The sequence below is a fragment of the Callithrix jacchus genome, chromosome 16 (assembly GCF_049354715.1).
Source record: "Callithrix jacchus isolate 240 chromosome 16, calJac240_pri, whole genome shotgun sequence".
Lineage (NCBI taxonomy): Eukaryota > Metazoa > Chordata > Mammalia > Primates > Cebidae > Callithrix > Callithrix jacchus.
Genome location: NC_133517.1, coordinates 53,660,231 through 53,676,270, shown reverse-complemented (window position 1 = coordinate 53,676,270; position 16,040 = coordinate 53,660,231). Strand labels below are relative to the sequence as shown.

Here is a 16,040-nt window from a genome sequence, read left to right as displayed (position 1 = left end):
CCTGGCGGTGCCGGAGGTAGTCCAGGGCAATCTGGACATTCTGCAGCTTGTGGAAACGCATCCTCCCCTTCTCCCGGGGCTGTGGGGAGGCACAGTCAGCACCCACAATGGAGTTGGAGCTCCCAGGTTCTACCCTCAGCACCCACAAAAGCACCACAGTGACTAAGCCAAGGGTCTTCCCCAGTGGGCAAATAGCCACCCTCATCCCAGGTTCACCCTCCCCTACAGGGAAAGGGAGGCCACCGGCCCAGGGGCCAGGCCAGGCCCAGCAGGGGCTCGGGAAGTCCAGCGATCCAGGCTGAGGGAAGGAAGGAAGGGGTGGGAGGAGACAATAGCCAGGAAGCCTGGTGTGGAGGGCAGTGGCACTAAAGGGGGGTTCCTCCTACCCAGCAGCGGCAGCCTCAGCAGCTGCTGGTGGGTCCCAGGCCAGCTCTGGGCAGCACGGTGGGCAGGCAGCTTGACACCCAACCACCTGCCCACCCAAGAGCCTGGCAGGGCTCAGCCAATGGGCCTCTAGCCCCCAGAGAGCTGGGCTCCACGGTCTTGGGGAGCTCCCGTGCCGCTGCGGCCGGCAGTCACAGCCACTCACCAGGCGTGAGCTCCTGGTTACGTCCCGCTCCCTCGGCTGCCCAGCCAGGGCAGGGCAAAGGGTAAAGGGCAGAGGTCAAGGTTCAGAGTCCAAGCAGCAGAGAAACCAAAGCAGAGCAGAGCATGAGGTTACTGTGTCAGGGACCCAAAGCGGAGGGCAGCAAGGCCCAGAGCACCGAGGTAGAGGGGTGCAGCCACTCCTAGGCCAGGCCCTTGGCTGTGCTGCCCAGCAGCCTGGGCCGGAGACACTGCCGGGGACAAGGCCAGGCTGTCCCAGGGAGAAGTCAGGAGGGATGACCTGACTTCTCCCCAGGGTGGGTGGCCAAAGAGGCCCCAAGGAGGGAGGGCAGACAGGGGTATCCAGGTGGGGGCAGGCAGGGCCCGGATGGGGCAGAGGCACACATACCAGGCTGTCCCCCGAGAGGACCTCCAGCAGGGAGATGAGATTGTGGCCATCGCGGAGGTCTTCATACAGGTCACTGATGTGCCTCTGTGCCTGTGGGGACAGCAGCAGCTGGGGTGGCCACAGGTCCCCCAGAGCCACCAATAGGCCCATTCACAGAGTGAGTGCTGGTCCCAGAGGGAAGGAGGCGGGAGCTGAGTCCCCCAGGAGCCCACAGAACACGGCCCTGCCCCTTGGAGGCACCTACCTCTGCCCTCCAATGCTGCAAAGGGAGACCAGAGGAAGAGGAAGAGAGAGACAGGAGCAGGCGTGCGAAGAAAGAAGACAGAAAATAACAGGTTTCAGAGATGAAAGATGAGTGCGCAGGCAGCGTGAGGACAGCCTTGGGCGGCAGGGGCCACCCTCCCTCAGTGCCACCCACAGCCTCAGCCCCTGTGACACACACGAGCATGTGCCACCAACCTTGATGAGGTGCTTGTTGACCCACTTGGTGAAGGTTTTCTTCTGCACACGGTCCCGCTCATCTGGGGGAGACAAGACCAGCTGACCTGGGGCCTGGGAGAAGCCCTGGGAGCCCACAGGTGACCACCATGCAGACACAGCAGCCTGTCTGGCCAGGTCTCACCTCAGGGGAGCCCCAAAGCCCCCCTCAGATCACACACGGAGCCCCAGGCACCCTCACCACAGCCCAGCCAGGACAGCAGAGACCCAGGTGCCCGGGACCCAGCAGTCTCAGTCCAGACGGGGTTCACGCACAGCCAGGTGCAGCCACCCCACCCCCAACTGTTCCCCAGAGGAGACAGGAGGGTCCTGGGCCACACCCTGAGCCCACAGCACACACAAGTCCCATCCTGCACTCCCCCCACCCCCCCAGACTGAGACCCAAGTAGGGGTGTGGCAGGGCCAGGGCCAGGGCCAGGGCCCGCGGGTATTGAAAGGGAAGCTGTGCGTCCTGATGGGCAGCAGGCCCTTTCCAGAACACAGAGTCCCTCCACCGCCCAGGCCCTACACCTGAGGCTTGGAGGCCCCCACTAGCCTTGTGGAAGCTAGTCAGGCTCCTCCATGTTGGGTAGAGATGGCTCACCCCCGACCCTCATCTCTAAGACAGCCCTCCACCCGGTGCCAAGGCTTCCTGCCACAGGAAGTGGCCTTCCTCCTACAGGGACCCGCCCTGCCTGGCGGGGGTGCCGGAGGGGAACCCCCGCTACCTTTCTTGCCCTCAGAGGCCCTGAGCACAGCCAGGTACAGGTTGTCCTCCGAGCTGGTTCTCTTTCGGCCCAGGCCTTCAGGCTCAGGCACGCGGAGCTGGTACTGAGACATGGTGCCGCCCCCACACCTTCGTCACCCGGACCCTCAGCCTCAGGCACAGTGCTCTGGGCAGCCCCGCGTGGCACACAGGCAGCTGAAGGCTATCGGCCCTACAAGACGCTCAATCGGCACAGGCTCAGCTCAGAGCTGGAGTCGGTGTGGCCACTCCCTGACTGCTGTACTCCCCGAGAGGCTGGCCCGCCCCCGGGGCCCCACCCCACACCGCCAGGGAGGGGAGTGTCCCGGCGGGAAGAAGCAAGGAGCCCCTCCCCCATGGTCACGCCCTCGGCCCACCAGAAACAGGAAACCGGAGTTTCCTCACCCATCCTGCCCACTGCAGCCCCCTAGGGGGACCTGGGGGTACAGGGGACCTGGCCCTTCACTGCACGCTAACTGGTGCCAGGACAGTAAAGGCCCACAGGCCATCCCCACGGCCACCCAGAAGGACCCCCCACAACAGTGGGAGGGGCTCCCCCGGGAGGGGCCCCGAGGCCACGCCTCTCTTTAGAGTTCCCTCTAGGCCCTGCTTCAGCCTCTGCCCACCCACCCCGCCGGGGTGGACTCAGGAAGCCTCCACCTGGCTAGGGGAGGGGGCCTGCTGCCCATCTGCTCTGGTAGCTCCAGCATCGTACCTCCTCACAGACCTGCACAAAGGGAAGCTGGGACCACACCCTACTCCATGTGCCCACCAGGCTCCTGCCCCAGGGCCACTGGGGTCCCACACCAGGCCTGGCCCCTCCCAAGCTGCCCCCCAGCACGTCCTGGAGCACTGCCTGCCTCAGGAGCCCACCCTGGCACAGGCAGACTGGCAGCACACCTCAGGCCGGAGGCACGTAGCTGAGGGCTGACTCATGGGGGCCGGGCTTTGTGGGGGGATGGAGCAGCGGGAAGCCCCAGGAGGGGCCCAGCCAATGAGTCAGGGATGGGGAGGGGTCCCAGGCCAGTGACTCACAGAAGGGAAGCCACACCTGGGGCAGGACCTGGGTGACCCCAGGGGTAGGGGATGCTGTTTGCATCTGGGTGGGGCTCGAGGGACCCAGCCTCAGCTGTAAAGGGAAAAGGGCCTGTGCTAGTTGGGGCCTCTGGCTCCCTGGGGTCCAGGGCGGAGCTGCCTCTGGCCAGCTTCTGGGCCTGCCCAGCCCACCCAACCGCCATAGGAAAGAATGTGCTGCTCCAACCGCAAGAATGTTCAGGCCCACATCAGGCTGATTCGGTCCAGCTGGGAGCTGCACGGCCTCGGTTCTGGGAAGAGCTCACCCCACCCCATTCCTACTGACCCTGAGGCCGTGAGGGGCACCAGAACCCCCACAATGGGGGTGCCCAAGTCCCCCAGATGGGAAACCCACCCCAAGCCAAGGGACACAGCCAGCCCCCAGGACTCTGCCACGTCTTACATCCGTCCCCAGTGAAGGTACACCTTGGTCTCCACGCCTGGACTCTGAGCCTGGCATAAGATTCAGGGCAACCCTCTTGCTCTGCCTGTCCAGCCCAGCAGCCTCCAGAACCTCAGGAGGCACCAGAAGCTCCCTAATCCAAATGTGATCCCGCACTGGGCACACCTCCAGTCGTGTGCCCAAGGGCACGCCACACTTGACACATCTGCCGCCCCTCCCCGGGCCCGGAGCCACTGGAAACACTGTCTGCCTCTTCAGAAGCCCCGGGCCCAGAAGCTACCCTGAGGCCAAGCACCGTGCTGAAACCCTGCTGGGTATGGGCTCTGGGGACGCGGCAGTGAGCAGGTGGCTCCTGCCTGCGGGAACGGGGCTGCTACTCTGCAGAGGAACACGGTATGTGATCCCGGAACAGCCAGGAAGGTGGGCACGGGGAGTCCAGGACTGCTGGAAACTAGGAGCCGGGGCCAAGGTCCACCCCAGCCAGGCCCCTGTTCCAGCCTTCTTCCTGCCACTAACAGCCTCAAAGATGCCGCCCTGGGCAGGGCCAGGGCCAGGAATGGGGCAGGGTGGGGACTCGAGACAGAGACAGGGCAGCAATGAGGCTGGGCGAGAAGGGCTGGGGCTCCATCAGGGGCCTCCACCTCCCAAGCCTGCCTTGCGCTCCCCTTCCCCCTGCCTGCCTCTGGGTGCCTCTTTGCTCTGAGCTCCTCCCCTCCCATCACATCCCCCTCCCTTCCAGCCCTGCCTGCCCTTTGACCGCTACCGTGGATGCCCATGCATCCTATTCAGACCCTAAACCGAGACTCACCTCCCCCGCCCAGCCAGGCCACGCCCACCCCCTGCGGCCGCAGCTCAGCTGGCTCTGACGCACACAAAACACCGGCCTGACACCTGTGCTGTCCAGGGCAGCCGACCCTCGGCCGCCAGCCAAGGCGACACTGCCGTGGCCCTCTGAGCAGTATCTCCCCCCACCGTTTTACAGGTGTGGACACTAAGGCTGAGGCCCCGCAGCTAGTGGAGGCGGTCCTAGGACGGAAACCCCAATACTGGGAAGGGAATCCCACTGGTCCTGGACTGCTGCAAATCCGCAGACGGCCTGGAGCCCCGCCTTCAGCACCTCCTCCCTCCCCCGAGTCCTGGCGTCTGGAAACCCAGGCCGAAGCCCAGGCTGGAGGCAAGCCAGCCCCGCCCCTCCAGCGCCTCCTCCAGAGACAAACAAATGGGGTAGGGGAACGTCACCCCGCCTTCCTGCCCAGGTGTTTCCGGAGCGCGGAGGCTGCACCTGGCCTAGGCACCACCCCCATCCCAGCCCCGGCAGCGGTTCCCAGCACAGACCCAGCCCCAGCAGTGAGCGCGACGCTGGCCCCCTTCGGTGCCGCCGGCCACGCCGCCGACCCACCTACGCAGCACAGTTGCCGGTAGAGGTAGCCCCTGCGGGCCGGCTCACAGCCGCTGTCCAGCCAGCACGGCCGCTCCAGCGAGACCTCCCTCGGCGAGGCGAAGGCGCCCCCTGCCCCCCACATGCCTGCCACCGCCTGAGCCCTGGTTCGGCCCCGGACGGTGGGGCGAGCTGGACCGCGGCTGCGCCTTTGCTTCCAGCCCACGCTAGGAGGCCGCCAGCTCGGCTCTCCACCTCCCCACAATCCGCCCACCGCGGAGCGAGGCCCAGACCCGAAGAACCTGCCCCTGGCGCGCAGCCCCGCCCAGCGCAGCCAGGAAGCCGCGCCCCAACCCACTGCCCGGGCCGGGAAGCTGAAGCGGCCTGGGAGGGAGCTCTCGGCAGGATGTAAGGTGGGAGGGTGCGGGGCCTGGCAGTGGGGAGACAACGCTGGGGGCAGAACCGAGGGGCTGAGCCCCTTCTGGCACCACCGGGGAACAGGCATCCCATGAGCCAGGACCCTGGCGGAAAGAGGCAATCGTGGGCTGAGGTGGGAAGGGAGGGGACAGTGTCTGGTCCTCAGCCAAAAACATGGACGGGAAAGAAGCCCTCAGCCCGTCTCATCCCGGCAGCTGAGTCCCTGGCAGCTCGGGGTGTCCCCAGCACCACGCCTAGAAGCCCCATCTTGACTCATCTCAAGTATGGGGATCCAGCGGAGGAGCTGAGCTGGGCAGACCTCCCACTGCAGGAGAGGCCCATCCGGCCAGATCCCCGGTGGGGCAGTCCCTCTGGCCAGATGCCCAGGGTGCTGCCTAATCCCCACGGTCCCGTCCCAGGCTCTATTCACTCCCTCCCCGCCCCATCCTGTGCTGGGCCTGGCTGCCACCTGGGACCACAGCCCAGGAGCTGGTGACTTTGAGCAGGGAGGCAGGGCACAGCCTTGCTGCCCCCGCCCCCGTGAGGCCTTCCAGGCCCTGCCTGAGGGCATGAGGGCACCTGCCTCACCTGTGTGTGACTCCACCCCCTGCCCTGTGGGTGGGGAGCCAGCTCCACCTCAGTGCTGGCCAGAACAGGCACCTGCCTCACCTCTCCCTGCCACAGGCTTCCCTTCACGAGGGGGACGCTCCTGCCCTGCCTGGCCTCCCCTTCCACCCACCTGCCCGACACAGGCTGCAGGCTGAGGGCTGCCGCATAGCCCGCTCTGCGCTGGGACTGCAGCAGGGTCAGGGTCTACACTGCAGGGTGGGTTGCGGGGGCTATCACTGACATTCAGCTCGGGGACAGGAAGGGGAGGGCACAGGGAATGAAGGGGCGGGAGGGAGGCGGACCCTCCGCCACACCCCGAGTCCCCGGCAGGGGCTTACCTTGCTCATCCCGTGCCCATCGACGTCCCCTGCGCCAATGCCACACAGCGGCCAGGGTGACGACATGGCCCACCACCACCAGGGAGGGGAACAGGCTGCCCGAGGGCTCCATGGCCACCAGGCAGAGCCGCCAGGGCCGCCCTTCCCACTCCAGAAACCCGCTGCTTCAGGCTAGACAGCCCCCTCCCTGCATGCAGGGTGAGTGAGGGGGAGCACCGGGACCAGAGCCTGCCCTGCCCGCAGGACCGCCCCACACGCCGCAGCAGCCCCGAGACGGCTCCCGCCCGCCTCCTCTCCTCCTCCTCCTCCTGCCAGTCCGGCCCTCGGCGCCTCCCCACCCGGCCAGCTCAGCTGTCCCTGCGCTGAGCTACCGACGCTCAAGGTTAGCAGGCCTTAACCCCTGCGTCCCCGCAGCCACACCCGCTGGGAGGAGGGGCCAACCGCAGCCCCCCAGCACTGCCAGCAGCCTTGGCACACAGCCTCTCTCCCAGCCTCCCCCTGCTATCCCCGCCAGAAGAGGGGCCTGAGCAGCCCACTCTGCCTCCAAGACTGCCCTCTGGGGACAGCTGCCGTGCACAGAGGGATGCCAGCGCCCCCCACCCAAGCCTGCAGCTGATCCCACCACACTCAAAGACCTTCACCCTCCTCACCAGCCCCACCGCCCCCCCGCCAGGTCGGACTGCAGATAGAGCTGAGGGGGTCTGGGTGAGGGCGCAGGAAGTAGGCTGCCTGCAGGATGAGGGATAGAGAGCTCCTGGCCTCCAGCCTCAGCGCCCCAGCCCTCTGGCTCCGGTCCCCAGCAAGGGCCCAGGCTTTCACAAGACTTTCAAGGGCCGCCCACCTACCGGGCACGATCTTCATCGGGGACAGTGACAGAACCCCACGGGGCAGACAGAGCCGGCCAGGGGTGTGGGAGGTCACGGGCCCCTCAGAGGCACAGGCCGAGGCGGCAGCGTCGGGTGGGAGGAGGGCCCGGCTGTGCTGCTCTGAGCAGCAGCGCGTGGGGGAGGGGAGTGGTGGGCAGGGGCCCAGGGGATATAAATATCCAAGGAGGGCTCAAGAGGACGGTCACCACCCAGACTTAGAACATGACGCACAGCGCGAGGGCACCTAGGCCCTGCGGCAGTAGGGTCTGGCTGGGCAGTGCCACCTGACACCTCGGTCCCCCAACTCCCGCAGGGGTTCTAATGGAACAGGGCATGGGGGGTGGGGGGTGGGGGGCGTGGACTCATGTCCCTGCAGTCCCTGCCCACCTGGGGGGTGCTCTTGGAAAGGCCACGAAGGCCAAGAGGAGAGGCCGCCCGTTTTCCCAGAGGGCCCTGCGCAGGTCACTCAAGGCAGCACCTGGCCCCACCGGTGGCCGGGACAGCTGCCCCAAGGTCACGCACAGGCCTGGGACCCAGGCAGCCCGAAATCAGGGCTCTAGCCACCCAGGCAAGTGCCTGCCCCACAGTACAGGGGGCGCCTCCAGCCTCAGGCCTCTCCTGGGGTCCTGGGGGATCTGGGATGGGGTCACCCCTCCTGGGCCTGGCTCCAGCCAGGAGCCCCGAAGCCCTGCTCTGTGGAAGGCCCGGGTCAGAGGGTTCGGCCACAGGCAGGCCCATAGCATACATATCCTGTAGTGCAGCTGGGGAAACAGGATGTGGGGTGCACACAGTTCCACTCCTCTCACCCAGGACCCTCCTCTGCTGGGTACACCCCTCAGGCCCAGCAGAACACACGTTGGCAGTTCCACTGCTCCTGGCACCACGTGGAATCCTAAGCGAGCACCATGAAGTCCTGTACCACGAATGCGTCATACAGATGAGGAACCTGAGGCCCCACCCAACGTCCCACATACTGCCATCTGAGCCCAGGTGGCCCCCAGTGTAGTCACCTCAGCCCACAGCAAGGCACAGTGAACCAGCCTGGCCCTGGCCACTGGGCAGGGCACCCTGGTCCATGCTGGGGAGCTCAAGGACAGCAAGACGGCTGGGGCCAAGTGGGCCCACCCCAGCCTCCTGCTCTCCAGCCCCACACTTCCAAAGGTGCTGCTGAGGGAAATGCCTGCAGGGGCCTGCTCTGGGCGGCCAGGGGTTGGGTGTGCCCAGGCAGCCCTGAGGGTCAGGGACACCCGCTGCCCCAAAGGCATGCCAGAGAGGGCCCAAATCCCAGCTGAGCCCAGGACGGCATCCGGCCAGCAGTGGGCAGGGGCCAGCAGGCCGGACGTTTCAGCCCACCCCCTGCCTCAGGCCAGGGAAGTCTCCGAGGAGCCTGTGACTCAACAGCCTGGGTGAGAACCAGCTCCTGGAGGCAGGAGTGCCCCAGGCTGGCAGGGGGCAGTTCCTCTACCACTCCACTGAGCCAGGACAGGGCCCGTAGTCCAGGACACATCATACATGCTCCTGGGATACCTCCGAGAGGGGGCCGTGCCTATCCCTGCATCCCAGATGTTGGCGTCTCAGAACTGTGGGCAGCGGGAAGAGACAGGTCTGCCAGGGGCAGCCCCGGCCCCCTCGTGGCCCTGGTCCCTGGCTCCCCTCCTCTGCCTCCCACAGCCTCCAGCTCTGCCTGCCCTACCTTGGCCCAGCTGAATCAGCTCCTCCATGCTGTACCTGTCCATGGCTGCTGCACACGCCAGGCTGCTCCTGGAGCCGGCAGGGAGGAAGGCCAGGCAGGAAGGAGGGAAGGGGTGGGAGGCAGAGGGAGGGCCAGGCCCACCCGTGCCCTGGGAACAGCGGCTCCTCCTCACAGCCACCCCTTAGTCAGTTCACGGAGCTGAAGCCCAGCAGACTGACGGGTCAGACCAGCCCAGCAGACCCGCCTGGGGGTGCAGGGGACTGGCCTGCCTGCAATCCCAGAGAGCCCTCTGGCCCCAGCCCATGGGTCTTCCCTACTGTGCCTTGCCCCGCCCAGCAGACCCCACCCTGCAGCCTCCCCTTCCCGCTGCAGGCCCCACCAGCCCAGCCTGCCACCCCGCCCACCCTCCCACCCACATTCCAGGCATCCATGTGCCCAGCGGCAATTTGTGAGCCACGAGGGAGCAGAGCCCCAACTGTCCACCCCACCCCACTCATTGAGACCCACATTCCTCAGCCCCTAGAGCTGCTTCCCACCGGAACGAGCAGGGGCCGGCGGTCCCTTCCTCTACCTGAGTCCTCCCAGGCATCGTGTCCAGGGGCGACCGTCTCCACACTTCCACCTAGCTGCTTGTGGACCAATGAAGTGCAAATCAAATCCCGCCATAACTCCACTTAGAAACCTGCCTGCGATCGACAGAAATCCCACAAACAGGTGACTCAGCCAAGCCAGTGATACATGTGGAGATACCTGCAGAGAGCTGGCGAGGCCACAGTCCGCCTCCACCCAGGATACCACGCGGCTGTGAAGAAGGGCAAGGCAGCCAGGCCACCTCCAGGAGCCCCCCTTGATGCAGGGCTACAGAGGGTCAAGTGGGGAGGTCGAGGCACAGGCCAGCCTCCTCCATGGGGAGGGGAAGTGGTGGCAGCTCCGCCGGCCCCTGCTCGTTCCTGTGGGAAGCAGCTCTAGGTGCCATGGGTGAACAGTGCTCAGCTGGTGTACCCTCCACACAATCCTGGGTTCCTTCTGCATTTTGAGCCAGGCAAAGCATCACTATTTGAATGTAAATTATGGCTGGGCACTGTAGCTGTAATCCCAGCACTCTGGGGGGCCAAGGCAGGTGGATCACCTGAGGTCAAGAGTTCGAGACCAGCCTAACAACATGGAAAAACCCTATCTCTAATAAAAAATACAAAATGAGCCAGGCATGGTAGGACATGCCTGTAATCCCAGCTCCTCGGGAGGCCAAGTCAGGAGAATCGCTTGAACCCGGGAGGCGGAGGTTGCAGTGAGACAAGACTGCGCTCCAGCCTGGGCAACAGAGCAGGACTCCATCTCAAAAAAATAAATGAAATAAAATAAAACTGAAATGTAAATGAAACTCACATATAAAACCTGCTTCAACAGCTTCCCACCACACCAAGCAACCAAAACTCCCTGCCACAGGCCCAGGGCCTTCCCATGAGTCCTCTCCCTCTGGCCATCCAGCCTCCCTCTGTCCCTCTCTGGGCTGCTCCTGGCAGGGCAAGGCACCTCCTGAGAGAGCCTTCCCTGATTGCTTCTGAAGCCACCTCCCTATTGCTCTCTCCTCACCCAGTTCACCCCACATATCTGGGTCCCCCTGGGGCAGGGGCTCCATCTGGGTATGGCCCTGACCTGCACATGGCTAGACAAGCAGATGGACGGAGGGCTTCCCACACGGATGTGCCACTAGCAGGGACTAGCAGATCACCAGGGCACACAGAGGGCGGGGCCTCACCACAGGAGTACAGCTGGTGCTCCCTAGCCAGGGCTGGATGGAGAGGGGCAGCCCATCTGACAGAGCCGTTGTGAACCAGCAGTTGGCACACCAAGCTCTGACCCTGCCCCTTTGCCAACTTCGGTGGGGTTGTGCAGTGGGGAAGGGCAGGGCAGGGCACTGCTTGGTCACTAAAACTCGGAGAAGTCCATGGTCTCAGGTATCCTCAGAACTGCTCCAGCCTGTATGCAGGGCCATCATGACCCCTGCCACTGCCCAAGGCCAGGCCCTGGTCCTCTGCCACACCCTACATCTGAGCCCCATCCTTCCCCTAGCTTCCCATCCCCAAGCTCAGCCCGTGAAGTCAAGGGAAGAGGGGTCTGAGCCTGCTGGCCCTGACTCATCCTGGAGCTACAGCTCGCTTCCTGTTGGAAACTCTGAGCTGCTTCTGGTGGCTGTGGCTTCGGGGGGACTGAGTCACCTCCATCGGGGAGGGGTGTCCTCCGCTCTGCCCGCTGTGGCCACACCCAGCCCCCCCCCACCCTTGGCCCTGCCGCCAGCTGCCCGCCAAGCTGGCCCAGCCCAGCCATGGACAAGGAAAGAGAAAAAAGGAGGGGAAGGGTTCCCAGTCACCACACCCAGGAGTTGAGCACAAGGAGGCTGGGCTGCCAAATGGCCAGAGGTGGGTGGGCAGCAGTGTTGGGGGAAGGGGGAGAAGCCAGCAGAAAGGCCCCATGGGCTGGGGCCTGGATACACACCTGGCAGAGTGGCCTTTTGTCTCACGCCTCCTCCAGGAGACATGTCGCCCATTTAGAGAGGAGGTGGAGAGGCCACAAGACCTGCCCAAGGCTGGGGAGAGAGCCAGGAGGGGAGGCCAGCCTCCACCCTACAGCCCCATGGATCCTCCCAAATGGGCTCAAGGCAAGCCCCTAACAAGTCCAACCCACCCCAGCCTGCCAGCACCAGGGCTCTGCCTGGCACCCCTCAAGGGCAGCTGTGCCCCAACCTTGGGCCTCCCCTGGCCTCCCCCACACCTCGGGCAAACTCCTGCCCACCCCAAGAGCCCCACCCCAGTCCCCCTTCTTAGATGGAGATAGCAAGCTGCTTCCCAAATGCCAGCCCCAGAGAGGGAGGTGGGGCCACGCCAGCCTTCTGCTGGGGGCCAGGGCCCTCCTGAGCTGGCCTCACACTGAGGGCGGAGTGCTCCAGTGTGTGTAAGCTTCAGGCTGCAGGGGACACATCTGCCCACCAGGGTCCTGCTGGTACAGGTGCTTGGGAACAGAGGGAGGCCACAGAGAAGGTACAGAGCAAGGGGTCTCTGGAAGCCTCTGGGATGACAGGACCTGTCTCGTCCTGCGGGACGTGGTTCGTACTAGGAAACGCTTATCTAGGCCCCGGGTTAGGCCAGTACATGCCACAGCACAGCCTGGCCTCTGCCCTGCCGGAGGAGCCTCCTGCCTGGACCCTGTGCTTCTCCCCATCCTGCCCGGGGCTGTCCCCAGCCACCACCAAGCCCAAGCTGGTCAAGCACTGTTACTGGTCACACTAGGCGCTCTGTGCAACAGCAAGCCTGACCACCAAGCACCGCGGCAGGGGAGGCGGCCAGGCCACGTGCTGAAGAATGACCACCCACGACCAGCGCCAGCATCTCCCCAAACACCCCATCTCGGTGCCAAAGGGGCCTCCAGGCAGACAGGTCACTGGGACAGGGGAGGAGGCGTAGGGGGCGAAGGCAAGGGCAGTGCTAGAGAGAAGGCAGGGGGCGCCCCGGGGTATGCCTGGGGAGGCGCTGGCATCAGCTGCAGGCTCCTCCTTAGTCTAGACACCCCAAGGTCCCCAGCCGAGGAGGAGGAGCCACGTGGCTCCACAGGCAAGAGCACCCCACACCTTTGGGCAGGGGGCCACCTGCTGGTGTGAGCGACACTCCGCACACCAGCTGACCACTACGACCCAGGCCCAGGTCCGAAGGAACAACAGCCAGACCCCCCACTTTCCACCCCTCATGACCTGGGGTCAGGGTGCAGCTGACCTGTGGCTGGAGCAGGGGCAGGCTCCGGGCCGGGCCTGGCCAGGGTCCCCAGGGTGGTGGCAGGCACCACAGGGGTCTCAGGTGACACCTTCTCAGGCTCCTTCCGGCGGTAGACCCGCTGCTCCTCCGCAGGCAGTGGCCCCCGTTTGGGTGGGGAGCTCAGGGGACCCTGCACAGCCTGCACCTGTGGGGTGCGGCGTGCGGGCATCACCATGGCGACGGGGCGGCGCACACGTTGCAGAGAGGCGGGCACGATCTCCGGTGGCAGGTGCAGGTATTGGCGGAGGTGGGTAATGCCTTCGTTGGTGAGGTACCAGTAAAAGTGGCGCCAGGCAAAGGTCTCTCGGACCAGGCCCCGTGCCCGCAGGGATGCCATGGCACACATGACCTGCAGGTTGGTGACGCCAGGCACATGGGGGTGCAGGCTGCGGGGCCGCCGGTCCTTCTTGGCCACCATCACACCCTCACGGAAGAGCACCTCATAGATGGCCCGCAGCTGGTCCCGTGGCATGAGCATGCCAGCCACCATGGCTGCTGGAGCCGGGAGGGCAGCACAGGGGCAAAGGCAGAGGGCAGGGCACCTCGAGAAGGCTGCACGAGGCTCCGGCACTATGGGAGGGTGCGACAACGGCCAGCGGCAGGGCAGGCAGGCAGGCTGGGGCGCTGAGCGTGAGGGCAGACTCCCGCCTATGCAGCTCGTGGGCTGGCTCTGTGCAATCCCTGCCGGCAGTGCCGGCTGCCCGCCCTCCTCCAGGACGCCGGGCCGGCCCCCTCTGACTCAGCAGCTTGGCGGCCCCTCCCACCCGCAGCCGGGGCCCTTGCAGAGTGGGGGGCACCTCAAGAGGCAGCGCCACCTCCACAGCTGCCCCTTCCCCCACCAGGCCCCAGGGTTCCAACGTCAGAAATGACATCAGGTTCTAAACACATCCTTCAAAGTCCCTAAGACTGTGCTGGGGCGAATGGGGGCAGATATAGTACAAGAGTCTAAAGAAGAGGGTGGCAGAGCAGGCAGCGGGTCCTTGGCAGGGGTGTGGGCTCTGGCTTCACAAGGATCTGAAGGGGGGTGCTGGGCTGCCAGGCCTGGAGGGATGAGAGGCTTGAGCTGGGAGGACTAGGGCCTGGGGAAGAAGCTGGGGTCTTGGGGGAGGAAGTCCAAGGGGGGTCCGGGGGCAGCTGCCAGAGCACATGGGCAGGCGGGCTGCAGGCACCGTTGCTGCTGTCCATCAGGCAGGCAAACCGACAGAGCCCCCACCTCCACACACCAGGCTTAGAGGCGGTGGCCACCCAGGTTAACACTTCCCATTCCAGGTCAGATTAGGGGAGGCCACTCCAAGCCCACAGCCCTTCGAGCACAGCACCAGCTAGAGGGCTCTGAGAGGCGCCTCCATCCACCCCACCTCCAACCCAGCTGTCGGAGGCCAGAGACTCCCAGCTGCCACCAGGAATCAGAGTCACCAAGTCCTTACTGCCCACAGACGCCCACCCTGAGCAGCCCAAATGCCCGTCTGTGGGCCAGATGGTTGGCTGCAGAGTGGAAGAATGCCACGCCAGGAGACGGCCAGGGCCCAAGGGAAGGGAAGAGGAAACAGCCATGTGAGGCCCTGCAGGCCTGGCCCAACCACACCCATCAGCACACTGCCCCCCACCGCCCCCACTGAGGGTCCAGGCATGGGAACCCCACCCAACATTCCCACTGTCCCACGTTGTGCTCCAGGGACCCCCAGCTGGATCCCTGCTTGCCCCAAGCTGACACACCCCTTCCCACCAAGCATGGCAAACCCGGGAACTGATTATAAATAGGGCGGGGGCGGGGGGGGGGATCCCGAGGTGGGAGGCGCTGGCCAGCAGCGGCAAGCGGCCAACATGAAGCTTGTGGGGGCGGGTTTATAGGGCCGTCGCCATGGCGCCATGGTGCAGGCTCCAAACACAGTCTCTCTCTCTCTCACACACACACACACACACACACACACGCCTGCGTGCACAGAAGTGTGGTGGCGGGGAAATTCTGAAGGCACAGCCACTGTACCCACAGCCCTCCGGCAGGGCCAGCTCGGTACCGCACGGCTCTCGCTTCCTCTGAAGCCAAACCCAGCCAGAAAGAGGCCAGCCTCAGGAGGTGAGGCTCAAGGAAGATGTGGGGACCAAAGCGGCCATGCCCCCTGGCCCACCAGCACCTGCGGACCCTCCACCCACCAGGGCTGTGGCTTTGGGAACAATACCAGCTGGGTCCAAGCCTGCCCAGCCCTGTGCCCACAGAGGTCCCTACCCTTGGTGTGTCCCTCAGCGCCCCCCCACACGGTCCACCGCATCTTCCTGGCAAGATTCCCTAACTTAATTCCCCCCAATCTGCAAGCGCCCTACCAAACAAATGTAGGCATCACCCATGATACCCACACTGCCCCAAAATGACCCTAAGGCACACCCAAGGAAGGTCCCGTGGACTCAGGGTCTCTCGGATACAGCCCTGCAGGGGTGCTCAGCCTGAACCCCGCTGGGCCGCCAGCCCACCCAGCCCCGCCTCCCCCAAGCCGGCTCAGGGCAGGAGAGGGCGGTAGCTTCCCGCAGTAGAGAGGGGGCGGGGCTCAGTGGAATCCCCTCCCTCCCACCAGCCCGGGGCCTGCAGGCGGGAAAGGAGGCCGCAGGGAGGAGCCCGGGGCAGAATGTTCCCGGCCCATCCTGCCAGCTCCGCACACGCCCCCCCTGCGGCATGCGCCACCCCCACCCCGCCTGGCAACACACATCTCCCGCGGCACACGACCCCCGTGAAGCACACGCACCCCCGCGCCAGGGTCCAGGCGTCCCCGCAGACCCCGGGGTAGAAGCTACTGCCCCCCGCCCCCACCCTGTGGGAACCGAAGCGGGAGTTGACTCCGCACTGGGAGGGTCAGGGTGTGCGACTGGGCGGCCCCCTGCCCCCCAACTCCAGGCCCCTTCGGGTTTCCAGAGCAACCAGTCAGAGCTTCTGGGCAGCCCCCAGCTCCCCCACCCCACCCCAAGACAAAGAGCCGCAGTGTGGACTTGCCCAGAGCCAGCCCGCCAGGCGCCTCTGCACAGTGGTCCCCATAGCACTACCCTGCCCCTTGGACGCCAGGCTTTGGGAGCAGGGGGCCGACCCGCTGTGAAGGCTGAGCTCCCACCCAGTCCCGGCCCTGCCCCGCCGCCGCCGCCGCTGCAGCTTCCCCGCCCCCGACGCTCCTGCAGGGCTGGCTGGAGCCAACCCCGGAGGACCCTGCACCAAGTGGAGGAGCCCGGAGCGGGGCAAGTCTGGGGGCGAGTCCG

The 16,040-nt window shown here is 65.6% G+C and overlaps 1 protein-coding gene across 40 annotated transcripts in view; it reads right to left on the bottom strand.

Moving 5' to 3' along the window:
• Window positions 1–16,040, bottom strand: part of PLEC (plectin) — a 60,492-nt gene that overhangs the window by 21,583 nt on the left and 22,869 nt on the right. For 7 of the 40 annotated variants that reach the window (XM_035276855.3, XM_054246511.2, XM_078352935.1 and 4 more), the window contains 3 exons: window positions 1,454–1,515; window positions 995–1,084; window positions 2–79 (listed from right to left, as the gene is read on the bottom strand). In XM_035276855.3, coding sequence (XP_035132746.3) covers window positions 2–79; window positions 995–1,084; window positions 1,454–1,515 — 230 coding nt within the window. Of the gene's footprint in view, window position 1; window positions 80–589; window positions 626–994; window positions 1,085–1,238; window positions 1,254–1,453; window positions 1,516–2,199; window positions 2,460–5,092; window positions 5,340–6,435; window positions 6,711–7,280; window positions 7,451–8,994; window positions 9,286–12,761; window positions 13,484–16,040 lie in introns of those variants that run through there. The other 33 variants (XM_035276851.3, XM_035276852.3, XM_035276860.3 and 30 more) reach the window with 23 other exon arrangements.